Source organism: Gadus morhua, chromosome 3 (assembly GCF_902167405.1).
Source record: "Gadus morhua chromosome 3, gadMor3.0, whole genome shotgun sequence".
Lineage (NCBI taxonomy): Eukaryota > Metazoa > Chordata > Actinopteri > Gadiformes > Gadidae > Gadus > Gadus morhua.
In genome coordinates, this window is record NC_044050.1 from 20,028,769 (window position 1) to 20,055,948 (window position 27,180).

General features: G+C 43.0%; 4 protein-coding genes across 5 annotated transcripts; all 4 read right to left on the minus strand.

Annotated features, from left to right (window-relative positions):
* Positions 1-301: 301 nt before the first annotated feature.
* On the minus strand, positions 302-7,042 carry LOC115540725 (cytochrome P450 3A30). The gene is made up of 13 exons (XM_030352253.1): positions 5,047-7,042; positions 4,672-4,765; positions 4,468-4,520; positions 4,157-4,256; positions 3,597-3,710; positions 3,273-3,364; positions 2,973-3,121; positions 2,667-2,794; positions 2,464-2,545; positions 2,148-2,308; positions 1,600-1,826; positions 1,324-1,486; positions 302-973 (listed from the first exon to the last, which is right to left on the minus strand). The coding sequence occupies exons 1-13, from the start codon at positions 5,115-5,117 to the stop codon at positions 890-892; spliced, it is 1,518 nt and encodes a 505-aa protein (XP_030208113.1). The 5' UTR covers positions 5,118-7,042; the 3' UTR covers positions 302-889.
* A 4,521-nt stretch (positions 7,043-11,563) lies between these two features.
* Positions 11,564-17,142, minus strand: LOC115539844 (cytochrome P450 3A30). Its single transcript, XM_030350675.1, has 13 exons — positions 16,958-17,142; positions 16,593-16,686; positions 16,392-16,444; positions 16,081-16,180; positions 14,525-14,638; positions 14,188-14,279; positions 13,874-14,022; positions 13,565-13,692; positions 13,380-13,461; positions 13,113-13,273; positions 12,438-12,664; positions 12,166-12,328; positions 11,564-11,783 (listed from the first exon to the last, which is right to left on the minus strand). Exons 1-13 carry the CDS (start codon positions 17,026-17,028, stop codon positions 11,700-11,702), a joined length of 1,518 nt encoding a protein of 505 aa, XP_030206535.1. The 5' UTR covers positions 17,029-17,142; the 3' UTR covers positions 11,564-11,699.
* Positions 17,143-18,045: 903 nt separating this feature from the next.
* gpank1 (G patch domain and ankyrin repeats 1) lies at positions 18,046-20,715 on the minus strand. The gene is made up of 4 exons (XM_030350677.1): positions 19,939-20,715; positions 19,517-19,658; positions 19,288-19,375; positions 18,046-19,177 (listed from the first exon to the last, which is right to left on the minus strand). Exons 1-4 carry the CDS (start codon positions 20,371-20,373, stop codon positions 18,727-18,729), a joined length of 1,116 nt encoding a protein of 371 aa, XP_030206537.1. The 5' UTR covers positions 20,374-20,715; the 3' UTR covers positions 18,046-18,726.
* Positions 20,716-20,828: 113 nt separating this feature from the next.
* LOC115539843 (zinc finger protein 665) lies at positions 20,829-26,297 on the minus strand. 2 transcript variants are annotated; one of them, XM_030350674.1, is made up of 3 exons: positions 26,062-26,286; positions 25,282-25,502; positions 20,829-23,899 (listed from the first exon to the last, which is right to left on the minus strand). In XM_030350674.1, the coding sequence occupies exon 3, from the start codon at positions 23,824-23,826 to the stop codon at positions 21,073-21,075; it is 2,754 nt and encodes a 917-aa protein (XP_030206534.1). In that variant the 5' UTR covers positions 23,827-23,899; positions 25,282-25,502; positions 26,062-26,286; the 3' UTR covers positions 20,829-21,072. The 2 variants fall into 2 exon arrangements, with proteins under 2 accessions (XP_030206534.1, XP_030206533.1); XM_030350673.1 differs by lacking the exon at positions 25,282-25,502 and having other exon boundaries at positions 26,062-26,297.
* Between the last annotated feature and the right edge of the window lie 883 nt (positions 26,298-27,180).

The following is a 27,180-nucleotide window of genomic DNA, read 5'->3' on the forward strand; positions in this document are numbered from 1 at the left end:
CTGTAGGAACATCATGGATTCCAGGTCATTAGGAGATCCGGAATGGAGTTTCTTTAGGAACGGGCTCCTGCGCCTCTTACCTGTGATCCTCTAAGCAATACAACTCAAGTGTTTTGTGAAAGAGGTTTATATGTGGTTTTATGCCATATTTTCATAATATTTAAGTTTTAAATTTTCTTTATCGATGAATTTCTCTTTTTTTTATTTGCATTCACTAGTCTTTTAAAATCAAGTTATACCCTCCAATTTGACTATGTTAAGCATGAAAAAAGAGGATAGACTACAAACAATGTTGCAAACGTTATCATTGAACATTGTATTTTTATTGAGATACATTTTAAGTTTAAAATAGAGATCGGGCATGGATAGAACGAACCGGAATGATAGGGCTATCAATCATACAATTTCTTAGCTTTTCTCCCCGATTATATAGGCCTGGGAATGTGTGATTTTGAATTCAAACATTGAATTGTATGACTATGTGTTACACTGACTACATATGATATGACCACATACTTCCCAAAGTTTATATGAAAATAATATCAACAATTATTCTGATTTATTCTTGGTCTGGGTTTTGTGGGATTGTGTGTTGGATTTATTTTTGATTGCCTTTTTAAAAAATTAAATATCTATACATATTTATACGTATATGATGTATTTGTTTTGTTTATAGTTGTAGTTAATATTGATAGAGAATAAGGGTAACCTCAACAGGTTTAGAGACAGAATGTCTCTAAACATGATTCAAATACAGCGTTCATGTATCCATTTTGTGTGTTTTCGTAAGTGCATTCAAAATTAGATGGATGGTTTGTTATAAAAAACATAGACACAAGAAAAGTGCAGGTATGCCTCATTTGTCAGTGGCTGGTAGGTTGTCACTGGCTCAGTGGTCAGAACGGGGCACGAGCTGAATTCGAAGCGGCCGTTTGGGCGCCAGCAGGCCCATGACGTCCAATTCAAGGGGGATCTGAGGAGACAAGAGATGATCAGAGTTATGACAACAGGATAGTCAGCAGTCGCAACTAAGTCGAAACTCTTTCTGAGATAGATTGGGTGCTCAGTTTTTTTCCCCTTATTTAGCGCTCTTGTAATCTGATCCTAATGGTTAGGGGTTCCTGGATCCACTCCAGTTCTACACATATTGATAAACAGACCCGGGTTCACGGTAACAGAATCTGACCTTACCCAGACACAGTTGACCATAAATCAAAAGAGGACCCTAACCCCTACGGGTTCCGGATCAGATCCTCTGGTTTTCGTAGACCCGTGAAGCCCTCTACTACAGGGTCACTTCCAAATGTAAGTATGTGACCTCACCTCTGTTTGGTCGCACACAGCGAAGCTGAACTTCTGCAGGATCTCCACCATGGCTAGTTTCATCATCACCAGAGCAAAACGCATGCCGATACAGTTCCTGGGGCCGGCCCCGAAGGGCATGTATGTATACGGGTCAATCGTATCCTTGTTCTCCTTGCTGAACCTGAAGGGTGTGCATAACAACACACAAACACACACGCACACACACAGATGGGGTCAGAATTCACACCTTTTTGGCTCGAACAAACACACAATAACAAAGGTTAAGGTCAGGACCTTTCTGGTTTGAACTCCTCAGGATTCGGCCACAAGTCAGGGTCCCGGTGCATGACCCACAAGGGTACCATGAAAACAGTTCCTTTAGGAATGACCAAACCGTTGATCTCTACGGTTGCCTTGGCAACACGCTCGAGACGCAAGGCAATGGGGTAAAGTCTGAGAGACTCGTTGATAACGCTGTCAAGGTATTCCATTTGGTTTAGAGCCTGGTACTCCACCGCACCCTGTACACACACACACACACACACACACACACACACACACACACACACACACACACACACACACACACACACACACACACACACACACACACACACACACACACACACACACACACACACACACACAACCACAGCAATGAGCAAACTAACCAACTCTTTTTTTTAACATATACATAAGAAATATATTCCTGTATAATTCCCCCCACAATCGTGTGTGTGTGTGTGTAGGGGGGTGGACATATGTTGATACATGTAAAATAATAGTTAACATGTGTTCCATGCTAACTTCTCTTGAGACTTTCCTATCTTCTCCCTCCATACCTTGTTAGGGAAGGTGGAGTCTATCTCCTGCTGCAGCTTGGTCATAACCTCCGGGTTCAAGGCAAGGTTGTACGCCAAGAAACCCAGAGAACTGCTAGTGGTCTCATAGCCAGCAAAGATAAATATCATGGCCTGGGAGAGCACCTCATGGTCTGTCAGACCTGCAGGTACAGAAGTCCAGAAGAACACCTTGAGAATGTGTATGTATGCGTATTTATAGATGTGTGTGTGTGTGTGTGTGTGTGTGTGTGTGTGTGTGTGTGTGTGTGTGTGTGTGTGTGTGTGTGTGTGTGTGTGTGTGTGAGAATGCACACACCTTTCATGGGCTCCTGTCCATTAGATTCTTCATCTTTCCTCTGTGAGTCTATCATGAGCTGGAGGAAATCCACTCGACCACTCTGCGATTAAAGGCATTTGTCATAGGAGACATGACATCATGACTCGGCACAAAGAAATTCAGAGGCCTAAATAGTACCCAAACACACACGCACACACACACATACATACATATATTCATACCTTGTTTTGACTAGCCTCGCGGTTGGCTTTGATCTTCTTCAGTGAGGCATAGAAGAAGTCAGTGACATATGTGGGGATAAAGGAGAACTCCAGCTTCTCAAAGATGGGCCCCAAGAAGGGGAAGAAAGCTGCGGGTACAGAGGAACGGTCCATTGAGCATGACAACAGATGCATGTCATTAATGAGCTGGTCGGGGTTAGGTATCTATCTTGGGGCTAGCTCAATGACACCTTCTGCTCTTCCCGCTACGGTCTATATACACTTTATTGGATCCATTATGTAACCCCATTTACTCAAATACTTTACCAATAAGAAGGAAGATTGGTTGGAAAAGGTCAAACTTCAGCATCTTTTTGATGTGGGTGACAAAGGGGTCTGAAGGGTTGTTGAGTGAGTCTATGTCCACGCTTAAGGATGTGCTGGTCACTACATCCATACTGTAGGGTCCAAAGAATCTGTGTGACACACACACACACACACACACACACACACACACACACACACACACACACACACACACACACACACACACACACACACACAATAAGCAAAGGGCCTGTGTAAACTGCTTTGTTTTATCCTGAGTTAGTTGGATGAGTTTCTTACTCCTTCAGCTCTAACACATCTTCATTGTTGTCCACCCTTTTTGTAATGCTCCTGACCAGGTTTGCCGAGTGTTGCTTCATGAGGATGAACATCTAGGCACACAGTCAGCAGAACACAGGTTGAAACAGAGACACGCGGATTCAGGGAAAGTGTGCGGTTACAAAGGAGGAATGAGCTCCTTCTGCTTTGTTTTGCTCTCCTGCCCTTGCTCCATGTTCTTAGGTGATTTCGATCACTGTTGAGTAACAACACTGCACTTGTTAAATGTTAAATCCCAGGCCTGAGAGAACCGGACTGGCCGGTTTGTGCAGGAGAGGCACTCACCTCCTTCAGTCTCCCAGAGGTGAAGGAGGGAGAGAGGACACTCCGGATCCTCCTCCACTGGTCGTCCTCTGCGATCGACACGGCGTCGTAGAGAGGCCCGTTCACACGGAAGTTCTGCAGGACACAGTGTTAAGGAAGAGGACATCTTCTCTCCCGCGCTTCCCTACCTTTTTAAAAAACTTGGTCTGTTCAGATTCAGATTCAACTTCATTGTCATTTTGCAGAGTGACAACGAAATGCAATTGGAGATCAAAATAGAGGTACAAAGGAGCACTTAAGGTGCAGTTTGAATTTGATTTGTCATGTAGTGCAATACAGCAGTAAAATTAAACTGACCTAGTGAAGTATGAGCAGCATAATATGGGTATAGTGGATAAGAGCAATAGCGATGGTCAGTACGATAAATATGAACAGTAAGATACTAAATAATCAGGTAGATTAGATACAGGGTATTCATTTACAGTCTAGTGATATTATTAATGTATTGCAATATTAATGCAGTGCAAATCAAGCCGGTAAAAGCCAGCTTCAGGGGAACGTGGCGATTGGTTGCTCCTTACCCTGCGGTTAGTAAACAGAGAGTAGCACTCCTTGATGAGAACCGTCTTGATGAGGGAGACATCTGTGGTGCACAGCACCGGCTGTCTACCGTCGTAGATGCTAAGTATCAACAACAACCACAACAACACATACTTTTATACCATCTCTGACAAAAAAATCGATTACATAGATTGTAATGTAAATAGATGGATTCATACACTAATTTGATGCATGTGTCATTAGATACCCTTGCGTACAGGGTAACAGCTGGGATGATACCAAAACTGTACAGTGGTTCAGAAACAATGGTAAAACCCTGAGGCCTACTCACCCCCATGTCTTTCCATACTTATTGAAGCACTCCATGTCAAATGTGGTAAAGCCCTGGGTATAAGAATAATGCAGTTGAGCAACAAACACAGCATAATTTAAGGGTGACATTATAACCGGATTATAAGCAGCCCCTCAGTTAAGCCCGGGGACTCATAATAGCATGAAAATTCATTTTGTTTGATTTTGATTATTCTGTCCTTACTCGTTTGTATGCTAGCATGGTTCCGAAGAATGGAATTGGTTTGGGACCAGGGACACCAATCCTTTTAAAGACGCCATAAGGCCAGTAGGCATACCTGGGCATAAACAGTTGATATCATGATATCGTGAAAAACTGTTCATTATTCCAAAAGCTCCACTATATAATTTTGGCCTTATCATTTGAAAAAGTTGTATCCACATATAAAAACAATAATAATAAATTATTTTCTACTTTATTAATACAGATCATGAGGATGTGAAATAGCTTTTTGTGGTCCTGCACGACTGTATCACTCTATTACAGCATTGGATACAATTAGAAAAACAAACATTCTTGAGTAACATAAAACAGACATAAATAAAGGAAGTTCCTTACACAACGATCAGTGTGATTACGGCTACCAACAGGGTCCACGTCTCCGTAGACAGATAGGGTAGATAGCCCATTTTCTTCCTTTCTTCTTCCTCCCTTCCTCTGTTTGTCTCTTCACTCTGTGGGTACAAGCCTTAAGTAGTCCACTCTGGGAATCGGACGCTTGGTGCGTGCTCCGCAGTTGACACAGAGTGTGCGAGAGTTGACAGATGACGAAATGGTCTATGGCTCAGGTTAATAGTTGACTAGAAAGGACTATGCATATTGCACGAGAGATATGTCATATAAAAAATTATAATAATTATATTTTGACAGTAGGTAATTTATGCCAATTTCAATTCACTTGATTGCGAACATTAATTGAAAAGCAGTGTGGCATGTGTAGTGTTTCATTTATTGCATCAGAAATAACAAATTTATCTAGGAATGCACGGACTGTCACGCAATGTATTCACAGCCCACGCACCGCCCATCCCAGCGGCCGCCCTTTTCAAACAAATCACGGGCGCAGTCATTACTCCTAGTCGCAATTATACCTCTGTCTTTGTCCTTCAACAACATTTTTTTTTATTCCATGCTGCGCTATAGACACAAATGGTCACACACGTGTTAATTTTTAGATTTGCGTATAAATCTGCCATTTTTTACACAATCAATACCTATTCAAGGTGCTTCGATTTTGAATTCAATAATCGTCTGCCTGCAAAATAAGGCATTGTAAGTTTTAGTTATTTGACTAGGAATGGTAGCGCCCCCTACGGGAATTTCTGTAGCCTACCAAACGTTTTAGAGACCTTCTTATGTTCACCCCTGAGATAGACGCGACCAATCCGGAATAATAATACCCAAACCCTACAAGAACAATAGGTATGAACAGATCCACTGTGATACCTAATAAGATCACGGTAAAAAATAATAGCAAATTGTACTTTTAATTCCTAACGATTTTCAAAATTGCATTGTTAATTCGTTTTGTAAATCCAAATCATTGTATTTGTACAACTAAGTTATTTTGATTGTTGTGAATTATTGTATTTTTTATTTATCATTTCAGGAGTATACATGCAATCGTATACTACACACACCCTTATTGGATTCCTTTAACAAGGTCAAAGAAACCCTCCATGGGTAAAACTAGTAGCAGTAAAATCCAGAGAGGACCCGAATTAATGAATATTCATGAATATCCAGTGCACATTATTTTTTAAATACAAAAAACGTTCCTGGATGCCTACAAGAAAGTAAAAAAATGACCATGAACATTTGAAATTGCAAACCTAGAGATGTTGGACACATGCCTAGTTTGCCTCATACATCTCTTCTGCCCTATTCACAATGTCATAAAACAAAAACGAGCTTTCGCCTTCTCTCTGCCATGGACAGGGTGTTGTATAGTGCAATGAAAAAGTAATCAACTTTTCGATTACATTGAAAAAAACAATACCTTTGTACCTAATACTGCAATCATGAAGATAACATAGTCCTGGGTAAGTCACGCATCCGTCTTTGAGTAAACCTAAGTCTCCAGTATAAAACAGTGGCTTTCATATTAAACAAGTTTACTGTTGTAATAACAAGTCATGGTTAATCTCCGAGGATTATAACCCACAGCATGTTGGATTTGTAAATGCAACACAAATTAACACATAACCTTGTTGCACATATTTTGGTTCAAAACGTGGCCAGATGCTGCGGCAGTTCGGAGTCTGCACTAAAAATCAATCAAGGTCAACTTATTTGATCTTCATTTAAACTGTTATTTGAAGGTATTACTCATTCACATCCAAGGGTTATCAAAAGAAAACAAAATAGCACATCATAAACAATGAGATGATTAAACCCTTGGGGTTACTAGCAGTTACTAGTAGGAGGAGCGGAAATCTCTCTCCCAGGTCCTATCAATCTCCTGCCTCCTCAAGCCCTCCTCTTTCCTCTTCCCCTTGACTCCTCCGCCCTCCCTCTCTACGGCCTTGGGAAGTTTGACCGCCTGGGGGTCCTTTGTGGGGAAGTGAGTCCCCCGGGCTTTTTTCATGGGTCCAAAGCCCAGGCCCTTGTGGTCTCTCTTGAGCACAGAATAAAGTCAGAAATAATTATTTTTATGGCCCCAATCCTCTTCCAAATAAATAATGAGTGGACCGTTTATGGACCTGCACGTCTGCTTTACTCTAATACAGCATTGGATACAATAAGACAAACACACATTCTTGAGTAGAAGAATGTGTGCATTCTGAAAGTACCCCACCTACAGTTACCAAACGAGCTAGTCAGTTTTGGGCGCCCCGTCCTACGCAGGAAGGGGGCACAGTTGAATATCACCTCCCACTTCCCCACTACCGTCCAATCAGAGCATTGCTAAGATTTTTTGGACCAGCGGACGAGCAGCTCTGCAGCTAAGCGGGAGTACAATCTCTTTCTCAGCCGGACTGCCGCCGAAGCTTCGGCGGCAGTCCGGAGGAGGAGACATGGAGGAGAAAGGGATTGTACTCCCGGAGCTGAGCTGCAGGAATGCCGCTTAGCTACCCCCGCCAGGACTGACCGCCGTCGAAGCCGTTCGGCCGCCGCCGAAGCTTCTGCGGCAGTCTGGCAGCTCCGGTGTGGGTGTCAGAATGACTCGGCTGCCAGATCGACTCGGGGTCCTGCGCTTACAGATGACGTATCGACACTTGATGTATCGACACAAGCCAACGGACAAAACCCGGAAGGGTTGTTTATAAACGGGGCTCAATCATGGACATAAAAAGAAGGCTCAATCCGTTTTGGTTTTGATTTCATTGAACGCAGCCCGTTCTTTTGCACAACAAAGCCATTGGAAACACGTCTAAAAGCACTGATGAATGCATATGTACCCCAGTTCCTGTTAGGGACTCTTATTCTGAAGGAGGAGAACGGAAGTGTCTGCGTGTGGGTCGCTGTTTTGACTGTGTTGGGAGCGCTGGAAATAAAGTGGATCGCCCCGTTCAGTGAATGGAGTTAACCGATTCTGTTTTTATATCTATTACCCAATTATATGCAACAATAATTTGTACATCAGATTATTATTCATAGATTAGAAAACAAAAGGAGATCGTTAATACTTGAGAATAACATGGGAATGAATGAAACACGCATGCTCATGCGTTTACAGGAAGTGCGTCATTAATGCGCATCTAGGTCCCCGAGTCGATCTGGCAGCCGAGTCAATCTGACACCAACACCGGCGGTGTACTCCGGGAGCTGAAGTCTGAGGCGCACATAGCTTTTGGCCGTGATATTAGATTACTAACCCTATTATATAAATAAATACCCATACTATTATTATTATATTATTATTATTATATTATATGATATGATATGATATAGATCTCCAGGGGGGTATACCACGAACCTCGCTGAACATACCCAGGCTTTCTTGGGAAAACCTGGCTCGACAGAGCCGCAACTCGCAATTAGAGTTAAACGGTACCACGACGCTCACTTTAGATTAAATTAGTCGAACCAGGTTTTCCGCTTTAGGTTCAGTGCGCGTTCACTTGAAAGGGGCGTTATTTGCGTCATTTTTCTCACCTTTACGATAGATCAAGGTCTATATGCGTACAAGTGAAAAGATTCTGCATATTGTCTATAAAATAACTATACCAAATGCCGAATTGTTCGCCATTAATCCAAATAGAATGATGATGATTTAAAAATGCATAAGCAACGTCCATCCTGCCTTATTCTATCATTTAGGGAATTCACTTTAAATACACCCTATGTAAGAAATGTATCGCATGTTTTCAACCGCTGAGAGGTAGCGGCTGTAGCGTAGTGGATTAGTATAAGACCCGAACGCCAGCGACCGGGGTTCAAATTCGCCGGTCTATCATCATGCATTTTACCCCCATAGATGTGGTGCCAGCACGGCCTTGAAAATATGGGTTCAAGTTCGAAATAAGCACAAAAATATAATTCCATAAGCTTTAGTGAATAAGTATTCCATATGCATGAGAATTGGGACTTTTTAAGCTTCACATAAATTCGCGTCACTTGGGAGTCGAACCCCCCGCGCAGAAATTCAAGACTGACGCGCTACCTCCACTCTAGCACTCTATCACGGAGACACAATGCTTAACAGTAAGCATTGTCTACATAAGGTCCAACAAGGACGATCAAATAACGAACACCCTCTGATGAGAATCTGTATCTCTCATGAAGAACCCCAATTTCGTTGTTTGCACAATGACAATAAAGTCTGAAATCTGAATATCGTCAGACAATGCCAAGGGATCGGTTCTTTCCCGTAAAACCCTCTGTCTCCGGAGAGACGCAGAGAAGTGCGCCGAGGTCCACGGGAACACCCACAAATGGTGACGCCATTGTCAGAGGAGGGGCTAGGAAGCTGCGCACGCCAATTTAAGTAGCCGATCTCTGGCTAGACTAAGCCGAAAAACTGCTCCCGACCAGGTTTGGTTGCGAGCATAAGTCACCATGGTGATACAGCGACGCTATAAGAGATCGACTTTCGTGGTACAACTTACCCAGGCTTTGAGCTCAACATACCTCGCTAACCCTCTAAGCGAGCTTCGTGGTACAGGCCCCAGGAGTCCGCAAACAGCAACAATCCCTTCTCCTCCATGCTGTGGTTCAGTCTGACAGCTCATTGGTCAATGGGCAGCATCTGATTTGCATTAAAGCTACAGACACCAGAAACAGTGCATCCTGAAGGGACTGAAACAGAGGGGATTAGCGGTAGGCGAGATTTTTTTCCTAAAAGCTATTTCCAGCAAACAGCTTCAAAAACATGTTTTCTGTAAGTCAAATACTATGTTTACTAGTTGAGAAAACACCATAAGGCCGTGTTCACATCTAGCGTTTTTTTTAATCTGCCAGCGATTGTTTTACATTATATTCCTATGGAGCACAGCGTTGCTTGAAAAAGTCACGGCCGTTTTTTTAAACGCCTCTCCCAGAGTTTTTTTCTGCCCTACGGAGCGTTGAAAAGAGTTCAACTTTCAGGAAGAAAGCGGCCGACGTCAGGTGTCTTTTTGGCCACTGACCAATCACAAGCGGAACATTGACACTTCGTCACGAAGGAAAGTCTCAACAGTCCAAACCAGAAACAATGGCGGACAAATCACTCGGGAAAGTGCCGGTGGAGAGGTTAATAGTTTTGATAACAGAACATGTCGAGATCTCCGACATTTCTAATGGGCTCTAGTCTGGATACGTAGTAGGCACGTAACGTCGGGTCTAAAATGGATTCGTTGCTAGGTGATAGAAAAAAAAAAAATGCTCTTGGCGCTTTTAGGACAAAAAACCCTGCCTGTTTTTTTTTTTTTTTAAAAAACAGTCAGCTCAACTTTTCCCTATTACAAAAAACGCTAGATGTGAACACAGCCTCATATGTCTCCTTTAACTTTTTGAAACACATTTGATTCCTTGAGTGGAATTCTTAAGGCTTGCTTAAGAAGTCCACTCCAGGAATCAAATGTGTTTTTCTCAAGAAATAGCTAAATATTCCTAGGCTACACATTTCAGAGATCTGAATCTGCATTTGCTGTTACTTCTCAGTCCGACCCGGGCCTGGCTCGGACAGATAAATGCGGCCCGTTCCGTGCTCCGTGTGTGTGTTATTCATTATGTTGACAAATGTATGATGTTCAGTCTCGGAAATCGCACGCTTCTTTTCAGATTTTTTAAATATTTTATACTTTTTAAGATATATTCTACTATTAAAATATTTTTTCTCTTACACTTCAAATACTTCATACTTCGTATCTTCGTCAATTTTTAACCATAAACCTTCATTTATACTTTTTTCAGAATCACAGTTCAAGTTTAATTTCCCTTCCCACTTTTTATATTTCCAGTTGGTCTCAATGTGTTACGTCAGAGAATGTGTAATAGGAAGAGAATTGGCGCTCGCTGGTAACTTCCTGTTTCTGAACTGGTTGTGGTAACACATCTCTGTCCATGCGAGGGCGCTCGTGGGCGAGTGCAGAAAGATTGGGATTCTATGGGGTTTCACCCTCTCATTTTTTTCCAGGTTACTTTATAGGTCCATGCCCCAGGCCCTTCTGCAGGGCAAATTCAAATCGCCTGCAGAACGGGCTTGGGATACCCAGTCCAAATTAAGGCTTGTCGAAAACTCGGGAATGGATCGAAAGAAACAGAGAAGGATAGGGCAATAAATCGTAAACATTCTTAGCGTTTCTCCCTGATTATATAGGCCTGGTAATGTGTGGTTTTGAAATTAAACATTGAATTGTATAACTATATTGTACACTGCCTACGTATGTTATGACCACATACTTCCCAAAGTTGATATCAAAATGTTCAAGATTTCCTTGGTCTGAGTTTTGTGGGACTATGTGTTTGATTTCTTTTTGATTGCCTTTTTTTTAACATTTCTTATGAAACACATATTTATGTGTATATGATGTATTCGTTTTGGTTACGTTTGCAGTTAATATTGATAGAGAAAATATGTTGCATAAGGGTGAACTCAACTGGTTTAGAGGCAGAATGTCATTCACTATAGCAAAGTACATATACACAAATACAGCGTACATACATCCACTTTGTGTGTTTTAATAAGTGCATAAAAATTAGATGGATGGTTTGTCATTAAAAAAACATACACACAAGAAAGGTGCAGGCATGCCTCATTTGTCAGTGGCTGGTAGGTTGTCACTGGCTCAGTGGTCAGAACGGGGCACGAGCTGCAATCGAAGCGGCCGTTTGGGCGCCAGCAGGCCCATGACGTCCAATTCAAGGGGGATCTGAGGAGACAAGAGATGATCAGAGTTATGACAACAGGATGGTCGGCAGTTGCTAACTTGCTGCATTGTAGAAGTCTTCAAGGGTCCAACATGACCTAACTGAACCGGGAAACTCTTTCTGAGATAGATTGGGTGCTCAGTTTTTTTCCCCTTATTCAGCGCTCTTGTAATCTGATCCTAATGGTTAGGGGTTCCTGGATCCAGTCGGGTTCTACACATATTGATAAAGAGACCCGGGTTCACGGTAACAGAATCTGACCTTACCCAGACACAGTTGACCATAATCAAAAGAGGACCCTGACCCCTACGGGTTCTGGATCATCATAGAGCCGTGAAGCCCTCTACTACAGGGTCACTTCCAAATGCAAGTGTGTGACCTCACCTCTGTTTGGTCGCACACAGCGAAGCTGAACTTCTGCAGGATCTCCACCATGGCTAGTTTCATCATCACCAGAGCAAAACGCATGCCGATACAGTTCCTGGGGCCGGCCCCGAAGGGCATGTATGTATACGGGTCAATCGTATCCTTGTTCTCCTTGCTGAACCTGAAGGGTGTGCATAACAACACACAAACAGTCGCACACACACAGATGGTATGAATTCACACCTTTTTGGCTTGAACAAACACACAATAACAAAGGTTAAGGTTGTGACCTTTCTGGTTTGAACTCCTCAGGATTCGGCCACAAGTCAGGGTCCCGGTGCATGACCCACAAGGGTACCATGACAACAGTTCCTTTAGGAATGACCAAACCGTTGATCTCTACGGTTGCCTTGGCGACACGCTCGAGACGCAAGGCAAGGGGGTAAAGTCTGAGAGACTCGTTGATAACGCTGTCAAGGTATTCCATTTGGTTTAGAGCCTGGTACTCCACCGCACCCTGTAGACGAACACACACGCACGCACGCACGCACGCACGCACGCACGCACGCACGCACGCACGCACGCACGCACGCACGCACGCACGCACACACACACACACACACACACACACACACACACACACACACACACACACACACACACACACACACACACACACACACACACACACAGCAAGGAGCAAAATAACCCACTCTTTCTTTCACATATATATATAACAATATATGTAAGAAATATATTCCTCCTATATTCCTTCCCCCCATAATCGTGTTTGTGTGTGTGTGTGTGTGTGTGTGTGTGTGTGTGTGTGTGTGTGTGTGTGTGTGTGTGTGTGTGTGTGTGTGTGTGTGTAGGGGGTTGGACATCTGTGGATATATATTAAATAATAATTAAGATGTTTTCCCATCATCACATATCTTGGGACTTTCTGTCTTCTCCCTCCATACCTTGTTGGGGAAGGTGGAGTCTATCTCTTGCTGCAGCTTGGTCATAACCTCCGGGTTCAAGGCAAGGTTGTACGCCAAGAAAACCAGGGAACTGCTAGAGGTCTCATAGCCAGCAAAGATAAATATCATGGCCTGGGAGAGCACCTCATGGTCTGTCAGACCTGCAGTTACAGAAGTTGAACAGCTTTAGAGTGAGTGTGTATGCGTATTTATATCTGTTGGTTTTGGTATGCGTGTGTTTGTGGGTGTGTGTGTGAATGCACACACCTTTCATGGGCTCATTTCCATTGGATTCTTCGCCTTTCTTCTGTGAGTCCATCATGTACTGGAGGAAATCCACTCGACCACTCTGCAATCGAAGGCATTTGCCATAGGAGACATGACATCATCACTCGGCACGAAGAAATGCAGAGGCCTTAACAATACACATACAAACACACATATATTCATACCTTGTTTTGACTAGCCTCGCGGTTGGCTTTGATCTTCTGCACTGAGGCATAGAAGAAGTCAGTGACATATGATGGGAAGAAGGAGAATTCCATCTTCTCAATGATTGGCCCCAAGATGGGGAAGAAAGCTGCGGGTACAGAGGAACGGTCCATTGAGCAAGACAACAGATACATTTCATTAACGAGCTGGTCGGGGTTATCTATCTTGGGGCTAGCTCAATGACACCCTCCTCTCTTCCCCGCTACCTTTTCTGGTTTATATACACCTTATTGGATCCATTATGTAACCCCATTCACTGAAATATTTACCAACAAGAAGGAAGATTGGTTTGAAAAGGTCAAACTTCAGCATCTTTCTGATGTTGGTGACAAAGGGGTCTGAAGGGTTGTTGAGTGAGTCTATGTCCACGCTTAAGGATGTGCTGGCCACTACATCCATACTGTAGGATCCAAAGAATCTGTGTGACACACACACACACACACACACACACACACACACACACACACACACACACACACACACACACACACACACACACACACACACACACACACACACAATAAGCAAAGGGCCTGTGTAAACTGCTTTGTTTTATCCTGAGTTAGTTGGATGAGTTTCTTACTCCTTCAGCTCTAACACATCTTCATTGTTGTCCACCCTTTTTGTAATGCTCCTGACCAGGTTTGCCGAGTGTTGCTTCATGAGGATGAACATCTAGGCACACAGTCAGCAGAACACACAGGTTGAAACAGAGACACACGGATTCAGAGAAAGTGTGTGGGCGGCGGTTACAAAGGAGGAATGAGCTCCTTCTGCTTTGTTTTGCCTTCCTGCCCCTGCTCCTGTTCTCTTGTGATTTTTTATCAGTGTTGAGTTACAACACTGCACATTTTGAATGACTTTTACATCCAAGGCCTGAGAGAACCGGACCGGCTGGTTGGTCCAGGAGAGGCACTCACCCCCTTCAGTCTCCCAGAGGTGAAGGTGGGAGAGAGGACAGTCCGGATCCTCCTCCAATGGTCGTCCTCTGCGTTAAACACCGAGTCGTAGAGAGGCCCGTTCACACGTAGGTTCTGCAGGACACAGTGTTAAGGAAGAGGATATTTTCTCTCCAGAGAAACTTGGCACTTGGTCTGTTAACATTTTCTGATTATTTTTGTACTCGCTCCAATGTGATTGATGTGACTTTGAATGTTTTCCTGCTTTCCTAACTTCAGATTCAGATTCAACTCTATTGTCATTTTGCAGAGTGACAACGAAATGCATTTGAAGATCTAAATAGTGAGTGCAAAAAACAATTAAGGTGCAGTTTGAATTTGATTTGTCATGTAGTGCAATACAGCAGCAAAATTGAAGTGCCCTAGTGAAGTATGAGCAGCATAAAATGGGTATGATGGATAAGAGCAGCATAAATGGACAATACAATAAATATGAACAGTAAGATACTAAAAAAATAAATAATAATTATAATTATATATTTAAGCAATAGATCACGCCAGGCTGTGGTATGTGCTCATTATACCACTGTTAAGGGGCGTTGTCCGGCCCCGACGTGCAGCAGAGGGCCGGCGACCCCCTTCACAGTGGTATAATGAGCACATGCCACTGACTGAAGTGATCTATTGCTTTTATACAACGGTTACTGTTATAGCAAAACGAAAGTCATAGACACACTACATTTAAAAAGAAACCAAGAAAGTCAAAGTAGCCGTTTTATTAAAGAATACAAAAAAGTAGTCCCACCTGGCTGCCGCTATGCATCGACGGTCGCTATGCAACACACTTTAGCGTCCCTCCGAGAGAAGGCTCCGATAGAGCGGTTTGCCGGCAATTTATCCTATGGACTACAACTTTATCACACGGAGATTTAGCTTGACCATGGAGGAGGGGATTCACCAGCGGGGAAATATGCACAGTTCACTGAAGTCTAAAATCGGCGAGTGAACTGCTCCATAGGATAAATTGCCGGCGAACCGCTCTATCGGAGCCTTCTCTCGGAGGGACGCTAAAGTGTGTTGCATAGCGACCGTCGATGCATAGCGGCAGCCAGGAGGGACTACTTTTTTGTATTCTTTAATAAAACGGCTACTTTGACTTTCTTTGTTTCTTTTTAAATGTAGTGTGTCTATGACTTTCGTTTCACAACATTGAGCCGGTAAAGTTCAATTCAATTCAATTCAATTCAATTCATTTTTTTTTTTTGTGGTAAGTGTGTAAGCTTTACTTTGACTTTTTCACTTAATAAGTAGTAAAATAATTGCGGCAAATCATGTTCAAAGAGGTACGGATAAAAACCGTAGGGGTTATGAATGCATACAGTTGCATGTTCCCTATGGCAAAACTACTCTTTCAAAGCAGGGGCCCAAAATGATCGCGCTTCGGGCCCCCAGGTGCAAAGGGCTGGTCCTGGCAGTGAAGTGATATTATTAATGTATTGCAATTCTACTATAGTGCAAAATCAAGCTGGTAAAAGCCAGCTCCAGGGAAACGTGGGGATTGGTTGGTTGGTCCTTACCCTGCGGTTAGTAAACAGAGAGTAGCACTCCTTGATGAGAACCGTCTTGATGAGGGAGACATCTGTGGTGCACAGCAGCGGCTGTCTACCGTCGTAGATGCTAAGTATCAACAACAACCACAACAACACATACTTTTATACCATCTCTGACAAAAAAATCGATTCCATAGATTGTAATGGAAATAGATGGATTCATACACTAATTTGATGCATGTGTCATTAGATACCCTTGCGTACAGGGTAACAGCTGGGATGATACCAAAACTGTACAGTGGTTCAGAAACAAAGGTAAAACCCTGAGGCCTACTCACCCCCATGTCTTTCCATACTTATTGAAGCACTCCATGTCAAATGTGTTAAAGCCCTGGGTATAAGGATAATGCAGTTGAGCAACAAACACCGCATAACTTAAGGGTGACATTGTAACTACATTTATAAACCCTAAGTTAGACCCGGGCACACTTAATAACATGAAAATTAATTTTGTTTGATTTTGTTTCTTCTGTCCTTACTCGTTTGTATGCTAGCATGGTTCCGAGGAATGGAATTGGTTTGGGACCAGGGACACCAATCCTTTTAAAGACGCCATAAGGCCAGTAGGCATACCTGGGCATATACAGTTGAGGTCATGATATCGTGAAAAACTGTTCATTATTCCAAAAGCTCCACTATATAATTTTGGCCTTATCATTTGAAAATGTTGTATCCACATAGAAAAACAATAATAATAATCTACTTTATTAATACAGATCATGAGGATGTGAAATAGCTGTGGTCCTGCACGACTGCATCACTCTATTAGAGCATTGGATAAAATTAGGCAAACACACATTCTTGAGTAAAATAAAACAGACATTGAATAAAGGAAGTTCCTTACACAACGATCAGTGTGATTGCGGCTACCAACAGGGTCCACGTCTCCGTAGAGAGATAGGGTAGATAGCCCATTTTCTTCCTTTCTTCTTCCTCTGTCTCTTCACTCTATGGGTACAAGCCTTAAGAAGTCCACTCTGGGAATGGGACGCTTGGTGCCTGCTCCGCAGTTGACACAGAGTGTGCGAGAGGTTACGGATGAAGAAATGGGTCAATGGGTCAGGTTAATAGTTGACTAGAAAGGACTATGTATCTGTAAATGAAGTGTGTTAAAAAAGTGTATTAAAAAAATATACGCAATTATATTTTGACACTGGGTAATTTATGCCAATTTCAATTAACTTGATTGCGTACATTAATTGAAAAGCAGTGTGGCATGTGTAATGTTTCATCTATTGTATCAGAAATAACAACTTTATCTAGGAATGCACGGACTGTCACGCAATGTGAAAGTCACTTTTAATACCAATGCTGAGCTATCGACACAAAATGGTCACACACACGTTAATTTTTAGATTTGCATATAAATTGGTGTTTTTTACACAATCAATATCAATTCTAGGTATTTTTTACCAGTTCAATAAGCTTCAGCATGCAAAATAAGGCATTTCCCTAAGATTAACTTAAGTTATTTGACTAGGAATGGTAGCGCCCCCTACGGGAATGTCTGTACCAAACTGTTTAGAGGCTTTCTTATGTCCACCCCTGAGATAGACGCAACCAATCAGGAATAATAACACCCAAACCGTACAAGAACAATAGGTATGAACAGATCCACTGTGATACCTTATTAGATCCCTGTAGCTGAAAATGAGCAGCTACAAGATATAATTAAAAAAATAAATAAAAATAGCAAAATTGTACTTTTAATTCCTAACGATTATCAAAATTGCATTGTTTTGTAAATCCAAATCATTGTATTTGTTCAACTAAGTTATTTTGATTGTTGTGAATAATTGTTTTGTTGCATTTATCATTTTAGGAGTATATGTAATCGTAAACTACACACACTCTTATTGGATTCCTTTAACAAGGTCAAAGAAACCCTCCATGGGTATAACTAGTAGCAGTAAAATCCAGAGAGACCGAAAATTAATGAATATTCATGATTATCCAGTGCATATTATTTTTTAAACACAAAAAACGTTCCTGGATGTCTACAAGAAAGTAAAAAAATAACCATGATTATTTGAAATTGCAAACCTAGAGATGTTGGACACATGCCTAGTTTGCCTCATACATCTCTTCTCCCCTATATTCACAATGTCATAAAACAAAAACGAGCTTTCGCCCTTCTCTCTTAGTTGTATAGCGCAACTTTTCGATAACATTGAGAAAAACAACACCTTTTTACCTGATGATGCAATCATGAAGATAACAGACCTGGGTAAGTCACACGCCCGTCTAATAAGTAAACCGAGGTCTCCAGCATTAAACAGTGGCTTTCATATTATACATGTTTATTGGCGTTTCCTTTAAGCATGTTATAATAATAAGTCATGGTTCATCTCGCTGAGGCTTATACCCATAGCCTGTTCGATTTGTAAATGCAACACAAATTAACACATCTCCTTATCACACATATTTTGGTTCAAAACGTGACCAAATGTTGCAGTAGTCCGGAGGGTGCACAAAAAATACATATAAATCCATGTGAACTTGATCTTCATTTAAGTGATATAAAGGTATCACCCATTCATATCTAAGGGTTATCAAAAGAATACAAAATAGCACATCATAAAAAATTTGATGATTAAACCCTTGGGGTTACTGTTAGTCACAAGAATTGAATGAGGAGCGGAAATCTCTCTCCCAGGTCCTATCAATCTCCTGCCTCCTCAAGCCCTCCTCTTTCCTCTTCCCCTTGTCTCCTCCGCCCTCCCTCTCTACGGCCTTGGGAAGTTTGACCGCCTGGGGGTCCTTTGCGGGGAAGTGAGTGACCCGGGCTTTTTTCATGGGTCCAAAGCCCAGGCCCTTGTGGTCTCTCTTGAGCACAGTAGACACAGGCTGCTTGGGCCCGCCCCCATCCGGGCCCAGCCCCGTCCGAGGGTCCCAGCCGTAGCGGACCATCATCTTATAGCTGGCGCTGGAGGCGGGGAGGCAGTACTGGGGGGTGGGGGGCTGATGGTGCAGGCTGAACTGGTGCAGGGTGGAGGAGAGATGGGAAGAGGCGTGGCCGCTGAAGTGGCTCCCACACATCTCACACCACTGGCGCACTGGGTATCTGTGGTTAGGAGAGCAGGACATGGGTCAGAGAGAACAAATGGGACGGCTGGCTGTACATGACATGTGTTTTTACTGCTGCAATGTGTGTTGGTTGTGTGTGCCACTAACCTCCTGTCAGCTTGTGTGACTGGCTGTGTGACTTGCGGTGTGTTTGTTTCAAAGCCGTCCAGCTCCTCCACAACCCCTTGGTGACCCGCTGAGGAAAGGACAACGAAAGAAACCAAATCAGGCAAATGCTTCAAATTCCTCTATGGGAACGGTATCTATCGTATAATGCAATTAGCACCATAACTGTGGCGTGTTGCCAGGGTTTGTCTATGGGAGGGACTAGGCGTACCCTCGTGCGCCAGTTCTCTGGCATCTCTGCCGCGCGTGTCGACCACCCCGACCCATGCTGCTCCCCGGCCCAGCAGAAGCCTCACAGCTGCCCGCTGGCCGGCCGAGCTCGCACACATCATGGCGGTCCAGAAGAAAGAATCCTGCGGCCGAATAACACAAGTGAGTGCAATGACCTCTTAAGCACACAGAACCAAACCCAAAGGTCTGATTGACTTTGCTGATTCAATAACACCGGATGTTCGTCAACATGGTATATCGATAGGTAAATATAGATGAGAGATAACTAATCGATCTATAAAAAGATTAACCATTATTAGCGGGTTTTGAGCATTGAGTTTGAATTAATGAATACCCTCCACCACGAACATGGCAAGGTTCCTACTTTAGTCTGTTAACTCCATAAAACAAAACCAACTCTACCTGAAAGTTTATGTCCACTCCACGTGAAAGCAAGTCTTTGAGGCCTGACACGTCACCCTCTTGGGCACACCGCAGCAGTTTGAGGCCATGGAGCTCAGTGGGGGCCGTCTGCCTGGAGGGCTGTGCTCTATTGCCACTTTGGGGTCTTTCTGGACGTCCATGTGGACTCCGTCTTCGTGTCCTGGCGTTGCTGTGTTCACCTCGACTGCTATTATTTTCTACTGTTCGGTCTACATGACGTCTACCATTGCTTCTCCGATGTTTAGTTTTTAGTGTGCTCTGCCTTACTCCGCCACCTTCAGTATCCTTAACCAGACTTTCGTAAAACGACCTGGCCTCAGCCCCACTTATCGCGTTTGGAAGAAGGGATGTTTTCTCAGTGTCCTCTATCCAAACGTCCTGCTCTCTTGCAGGAGTGAAGCCCAAAGCAGCCATGGTGATAATGCCCGAAACAGGGGTTGATTATCACCCCTCCGACATATTTACGCAACCTCATCTTAAAGTAACTGATCTCTTCATGCCGTCGATAAATCGCAGTTATAACGTGACAACTCAATTGTTTACTCAATTCGCCCACAGTCCTGGTATTAGCTAACGATAGCTAGACAACTGCTTGAAAAACATCCGTTTTAAACTCTTTAACTGCAGAATTACACAATTATTAATAGGAAGCGGTTGTTTAAGGTAAATAACCTTTCATTTTGACATTACTTAGCCACTACCCAATACTTTACGTCTAGAAGACACGCTGCACTTGTATGTTTACTGTTAGCAACCCAGATGCTATTTTCTTCTTCTGCTGTTCTAAGTATTTTTAGAATGATGCCAATGCCTCCCATGGCTGAACGTGGGGACTGCATCAATGTTTTAAAAAAACAACAATCAGACCATTTTATTTAATACTTCCACCTACAGATTTTATTATAACCGAACCAATGGCTATTACAAAAATATACATCAAACTATGAGTATGAGAATCACAATTTTAGAATTAATATTGTTTTACACTTCCATGTCAAATAATCCAACTGAAGGAAGAGCTTTAATAATATATACATCTTTTTAAAACTGACATTTAACTCAACCACAATTCAACATTATGGGAAAACTGCAGACATTAACAAGAATATTTTGCTAGTGGCATTTATTCACGTGCCTATTTTTGTCACCCATTTGAGTAAAGGTCTGTCCACATTCGGAACAGGCGTACGGCCTCTCCCCCGTATGAGTTCTCATGTGCACTTTGAGCTTGTAATGTGTGATGAAACGTTTTGAACAACAGGTGCACTTGTGGGCCTTGTCCCCCGTGTGGTAGCGCTGGTGCATCTTCAACTCCACCATGCGACCGTAAGACCTCCCGCACTCAGAGCACGGGAACCGGGGCGGCGCTGCCAAGTGGCGTGCACTGTGGCTACGCAGCCCACTCTGCGTCTTGAAACTCTTGCTGCACAGGGTACACTTGTGGGCCTTCTCGCTGCTGTGAACCGCCATATGGCTCTTCAACAGCACCGCCCCCACGAAGCCGTGGCCGCAGATGGAGCAAAGGTGTCTTCGCTCCCCCGTGTGGATGCTGACGTGCCTCTCCAGCTTGGCCTTGTTCAGGTACAGCTTGCCGCAGTGGGGGCAGTTCAGGGCCGGGTCCTCATTGTGCTGCTCCATGTGCACCTTCAGCTCACTCAGGGTGGCGAAGGCGTAGTCGCACCGGGTGCACGAGTACGGGTTGGCACCTTTGAATTTCTTGTGCTTCAAGCGGTGCTTCTCGAAGTCGGACTTGACGCTGTAGCACTCGACGCAACAGGGACACTGGTAGGGTCTTTCGTCCACGTGACTCCGGAGGTGGATTTTAAAAGACGCCAACCGTAGGAAGACGCCGTCGCAGTGTGGGCACTTGGACTCCCGTTTGACATGGAACCGCATGTGTTTCTTGAAATGAGATGTTTTAACAAAGTACTTGTCGCACAGCGCGCAGTAACGACACTCGTCTCTGTGGACTTGTTCATGCTTCTTCAACGCATTTTCAAGTTTAAACTGCTTTCCACAGGTGGCACAGGGATACCTGGTATGGCTCTCCATGTGTGTCCGGAGCTCTTCCAGCGAACTAAACGTCTCCTCACACCTGGGACAAGTTCCATTCATTTCCTTTTCATGCATGGTTAAATGTTTACGCTGAGTTTTCTGAAGGGCGAGACCCTTGAGGCAGTACGGACACTCATACATTTTCTTTTTCTTTTGCATGCCATGGATCTCAATGGACACAGCAAAGACTTGCCTCCATTTGGCGTAGTCCAGGTGGGCCTGTTGGTCATGTGAATGGGCCTCGGAGTGGCGATTAAGAGATTCTTTACTGTAGAACATTCTATCACAACGAGGGCACGGGTATTCACTGGAGCTGTGTGCACTGCCATGCTTTTCAAGCTCTTCCGCGCTACCGAACCATTTCCAGCATTTAGAGCAGATGAACTCGGCTACGCTATGCTGGACCTTCAGGTGTCTTCTCAGGTGGTAGTCCTGGCTGAACAACTTTCCGCAGACTGGGCAGCAGAACGGCTTGTCCTTTGTGTGGCTCCTCATGTGGCGGGTCAGCTTTGAGGCCCCCCTGAAGCCCCGGTCGGGACAGAGGGGACAGGAATGGAGCTTCGTCTTTGTCTCCACTTGCTTTGCCTGCCCACCGTTACTTTCCATTAGCTCTTCAGACTTTTTGGGTCCATCCTCGTCCAAAGTTGCCTGCCCAGCAGACCAAGAGCCAGCCGCCCAGCTATTCTCATCTCCAACCTTTTTCGAACTATGTTTGCCTTCGCTACAATTATCTTCTTTGTTCAGTTGGATTCGGTGAGACTGAATGTGACTCAGCAGCATATACTCAAAGGAGAACTTTGCATCACAATCGGGGCATGCAAATCTCAGTGCAGCATGGGCTTCCCTGTGTGTTTTCAGTGCTTTGCTACTCTCTACACTTTCTTTACATATACAGCAGACATATGCAGAACGGCCGTGCTTAGCTCTCATGTGTCTATGCAGGTGGTAGTTCCGTCCAAATACCTTTGCACAGAGCTGACAGCAGAACAGTTTGTCCTTCGGGGAATCTCCCTTGGTCGAGGAACAGCTATAGGTAACCTTCCCGGCAATGTCGATATACCTAGATTCATGGCTGTCTACATCATCCGTGTCATTGCCATCAATTGTAGAGTCAGAATCAACATGAGCAGAGTCAACTGTAGAGTCATCATCACCAGCAAAGTCGCCTTCACACTTGACTTTATCCTTCTCATCATAATACTCCCCATCACTGGAATAGTAATACATATTATCAACAGCTCCAGACGAAAGTGATGGGGTTGGAATGGCAGGACGCTTTCTTTTTTTCAGTCTATCACTTCTTCTTTGTCCAGGCATCGTTTCAACCCTATGGGGAGCCTTCTCTCCCTCCAAAGACACATTCTGAACGCATAGAAGCAGTGAAGGAGCGGAACTATGATTTATCTGCTTTCCCATCAACTCTGCGTTAGCCATGGGCAAAGTACCCTTTTCCAGTAATTGAATGTCTCTGTGTTGGCTGAAATAAGTAGTGAGAGCAGCTCTGGCAGATTTGTATGTGGTTTTACCTGGTAAAAGTTGAGCATACACAACTCTTCCATCCTTTCCTAGACAGTGCTGCAAGAGCACACACTTAGCGGAATCCAATAAGTTAGCTTTGCCAAGACTGTCGAGGTACAGTTCAAAAGACCGTAGCCATCTCTCCCACGATATAGCCGGCTTACCGGCCAGGGGTAGAAAAGATACAGGTGGAGCCGATAATATCACTTTCGGCTCTAGTGTCTCCGTGAATGGTGTATTTGTTTCATTCTCTTCATCCAATTCTATTGTTACTTCAGCCATGATGCTTTGCATGCCAATTGTTTGTAGAAGATGAATTAGAGTTGTGTAAAATCAGGAAGGGGTGATGGTTGAAGAAACGAAGACCCTGGGGAACAGAAAGAAAAAAAGCACAGGGAAGAAAACGTTGTTACACATTTCTGTGCACATCAACCAACAAGGATAAACATGAAGCATATGATTTTATTTCTCAAACCAAACATTAAAAAAATACAGAAGATTCAAGAGCTACTTTTTCATCGGAATTTGTTAGAAATGACCTAGCCATCCCAGTGTTTCCCGCAGGATTTTTTTCAGCAGCGGTGGTGTGGTCCCCGAACCCTCTAGGGGGGTCTGGGGGCATGCTCCCCCGGCCGAAATTTTTTTGTACCCTTTACATTGGAATGCATGAATCTGGTGCACTTTGAGAATATGCACTTAAATCCTATTCAAACAGTTCTGTATTACTGTAGATGGGATTATTGGTGTTGTAACTTTGCCTTTTGTGTCTTCATTTACAGATTTTTATATTTTTGTATAGTAATATTGAAACAAAAAATGCCACAACGCAAATATAATTTGCACAATTTATTTACAGATGTTTGCCTAATGCTTAAACACTAAACATGGTTGCTATGGCCAAAGCATAACTGTTTTTTACATAAGACACTTTGTTCAAAAATGAAATCTCCTGCAACAATGGGCAAAACACATCTTTTTAAATTATAAACCTAACTACAATTTGAAAAGAACACAGACTCACACACATGAAAAATAAAAAATAAAGCTAATTGAATACCAATCAGTGTGAGCCTTAGCACTACAAATAGACCTCAGGTGAGCTCAGCTCCTTTGTGAGACAGTGAGAGTCAGGGGAAGAGGACAAGAGAGCGATGATAAGCTTGTTATTGCTTAAAACACTTCTTCTTAGTCTTGGGAGTCAAAAAGTGATGAGAAAATTATAAAATAAATATAAGTTATACATAATAGAAACTATTCATGATCTTTTAAGAAGTCCTTAGGTTTTTTCCCTGCATTTATGCTAATGACCACATGCTTACAGGCGATTAGCATAAATCCCTAACTAAAATACGCGATGAAAACGGATTTTAGATGGCAATAAAGAACAACATCGGATCTAACAGTATGGATTCATTTTTTAAAGTTCCCGAAAATACCTAGGCTATAAATTCCTGACTGGATATAAGCTCCTGTAAAGGCTATGAGTGATCCCAAAAAGAGCGACAACACGCACGCACGCACACACACACACACACACACACACACACACACACACACACACACACACACACACACACACACACACACACACACACACACACACACACACACACACACACACACACACACACACACAGAATACTAGAGGAAAAAGGCACGGAGGTTGCGGTTTATAGATGCAATAAAATGATTGGGCTCAGAGGGTTTTTAACACTGGTGGTCATGTTGCGACACATTTTAGCAACTTACTTTCTCTCTCTCTCTCTCTGTCTGTCTCTCTTTCCTTCTTTCTTCGATCTTCCGCTTCACTCGCTACTGCTAGAATCAATGTAACTTTGCAACCGTGTAGGGTAGCCTACTGCCAACAACTGCCACACTCGCTGTGTATTTTCTTCTTTGATGTTGGTTACGTGACGATGTGCCGCGTGCTGCGCAATTGACGTTACGCGCTGTACATTTTCTAAAAGGAGCTACGTAAAAAAAAAAAAATTAAGAGAAGGATTTTTATTGCACCGGCGGAGAAAATTCAGCAGCGGCGCAACGTGGGGGAAACACTGCATCCAGCTATTAGTTTGTTAAATTTGCTTGCAGAATAACGGTATCGGTTTCGAGTTGCCTGCGCCTGACTATGAGACAATATTGATATTCAACTTTCCTCTCTGACCAATCAGGGCATCTCTTCCGTGACTGGTTAGCACAATACCACTAACCTTTCAGTCATTGAGCAGAGAAGTGTTGTTTTGTTGTTACGTTTCAAGATCTTGCCGTTTTTTGCAATCGAATTTTACTTACAGTACCATTAATAGTAAAGTCTCCCTTACAGCTAACCTATTTTTTCTATACTGCGACTGTGTGTTGACAAAATTCTGCCCAATTCAGCTTCAAATACGGCCTGAATCGCTGGAATAATGTTAACGCTAGCTAGAGAACATTCGGTTATTACATTTTATTGCAGTAGGTTCAACTGCATTATTACTGTAAATAATCTAAACAAATAACGTTTAATCAGTCATGTGTTTCAGTTCTTACCTCTCTAAACGTTATGAAGGAAGAGGCTTAAGGGATTCATGGTCGCGATGCACAAACGACTGCGATTCTTGAGGCAAACCATGTAGGAAAGTTGGTAAATTCCCTTTATCTTCCTTAGGATGAACCAGGTCAGACGATGCGAACATGTATGTATGTGTGCATGCAGCAGGATGCGATGCATGCAGGCATGCCATGCACTACAGTGCACAATGCTTACTTCTTCCACTGAGGTATGTGACATTGGTTCACATTATTCCAGTGACTATACTGCCCCTGCTGGCATGGAAGATCAACGCAGCGCCTAATATTATGAACCTTTTCCTTAGAGGTATTAAGTCAATTAATCAAGACAATCTCAAACAGTTTTTTGAAGAAATTAAGAAATACATAATAAAAAAATTAAGATGTTTGCAGAATAAAACAGGAAGAGAACGATGAGAGATTGAGACAGAGAGAGAGAGCGCGAGAGACACACACACACACACACACACACACACACACACACACACACACACACACACACACACACACACACACACACACACACACACACACACACACACACACATACGTGCATACGTTGGCCTTCCCCTGAACTGTTATTATTGTCAACACTGTTTCAGACTGAGGCAGTTTATGTCATAAACATTTACTCCTTTTATGGTTAGCATTCATATACTACTTATTTACCTGGTCATAAATGAATAGTATGTACCATAATACTTTTCCAGTATTAAAGCCAAACGTGACATTTACCGAATATTTTACAGAATATTTTTTTGGCACATCATAAAGATGTTTGTTAACACACAAAACAACATAGCCTATGTGACGTGTGTGTGTATTTGTGTGTATGTGTGTGTATGTAGAGCAACACAGTGATGAAAATGCCGTTAAGATTTATATTACAGACAATAAAAAAAAAGAAGAATTTATATTGTTTAATGACAAAACGACTTTGCTCTTGAATACTTGACCTCAACTGTTTGGTTGGACAGAATACCCAAAGCAGTTCAACGACCATGGGCAAGTTCATTTTGATACAGAACTGCACGGTATATCTGAGTTGCATAAGTTGCATATTACTGGTTAACATCTCTTTTAGGTATAGGATGGTTC

Coding starts and splice junctions, on each gene's coding strand:
- LOC115539843 (XM_030350673.1), bottom strand. CDS start 23,826: ATGCAAAGCATCATGGCTGAAGTAACAATAGAATTGGATGAAGAGAAT.
- gpank1 (XM_030350677.1), bottom strand. CDS start 20,373: ATGGCTGCTTTGGGCTTCACTCCTGCAAGAGAGCAGGACGTTTGGATA. Junction 19,659..19,938: donor GAGTGGACATAAACTTTCAG/GTAGAGTTGGTT, acceptor ATTCGGCCGCAG/GATTCTTTCTTCTGGACCGC. Junction 19,178..19,287: donor GTCACACAAGCTGACAGGAG/GTTAGTGGCACA, acceptor TCCTAACCACAG/ATACCCAGTGCGCCAGTGGT.
- LOC115540725 (XM_030352253.1), bottom strand. CDS start 5,117: ATGGGCTATCTACCCTATCTGTCTACGGAGACGTGGACCCTGTTGGTA. Junction 3,365..3,596: donor CCTCTGGGAGACTGAAGGAG/GTGAGTGCCTCT, acceptor CTGTGTGCCTAG/ATGTTCATCCTCATGAAGCA. Junction 974..1,323: donor CTGTGTGCGACCAAACAGAG/GTGAGGTCACAT, acceptor TTGTCTCCTCAG/ATCCCCCTTGAATTGGACGT.
- LOC115539844 (XM_030350675.1), bottom strand. CDS start 17,028: ATGGGCTATCTACCCTATCTCTCTACGGAGACGTGGACCCTGTTGGTA. Junction 13,274..13,379: donor TGGAAATGAGCCCATGAAAG/GTGTGTGCATTC, acceptor CTGTAACTGCAG/GTCTGACAGACCATGAGGTG. Junction 11,784..12,165: donor CTGTGTGCGACCAAACAGAG/GTGAGGTCACAC, acceptor TTGTCTCCTCAG/ATCCCCCTTGAATTGGACGT.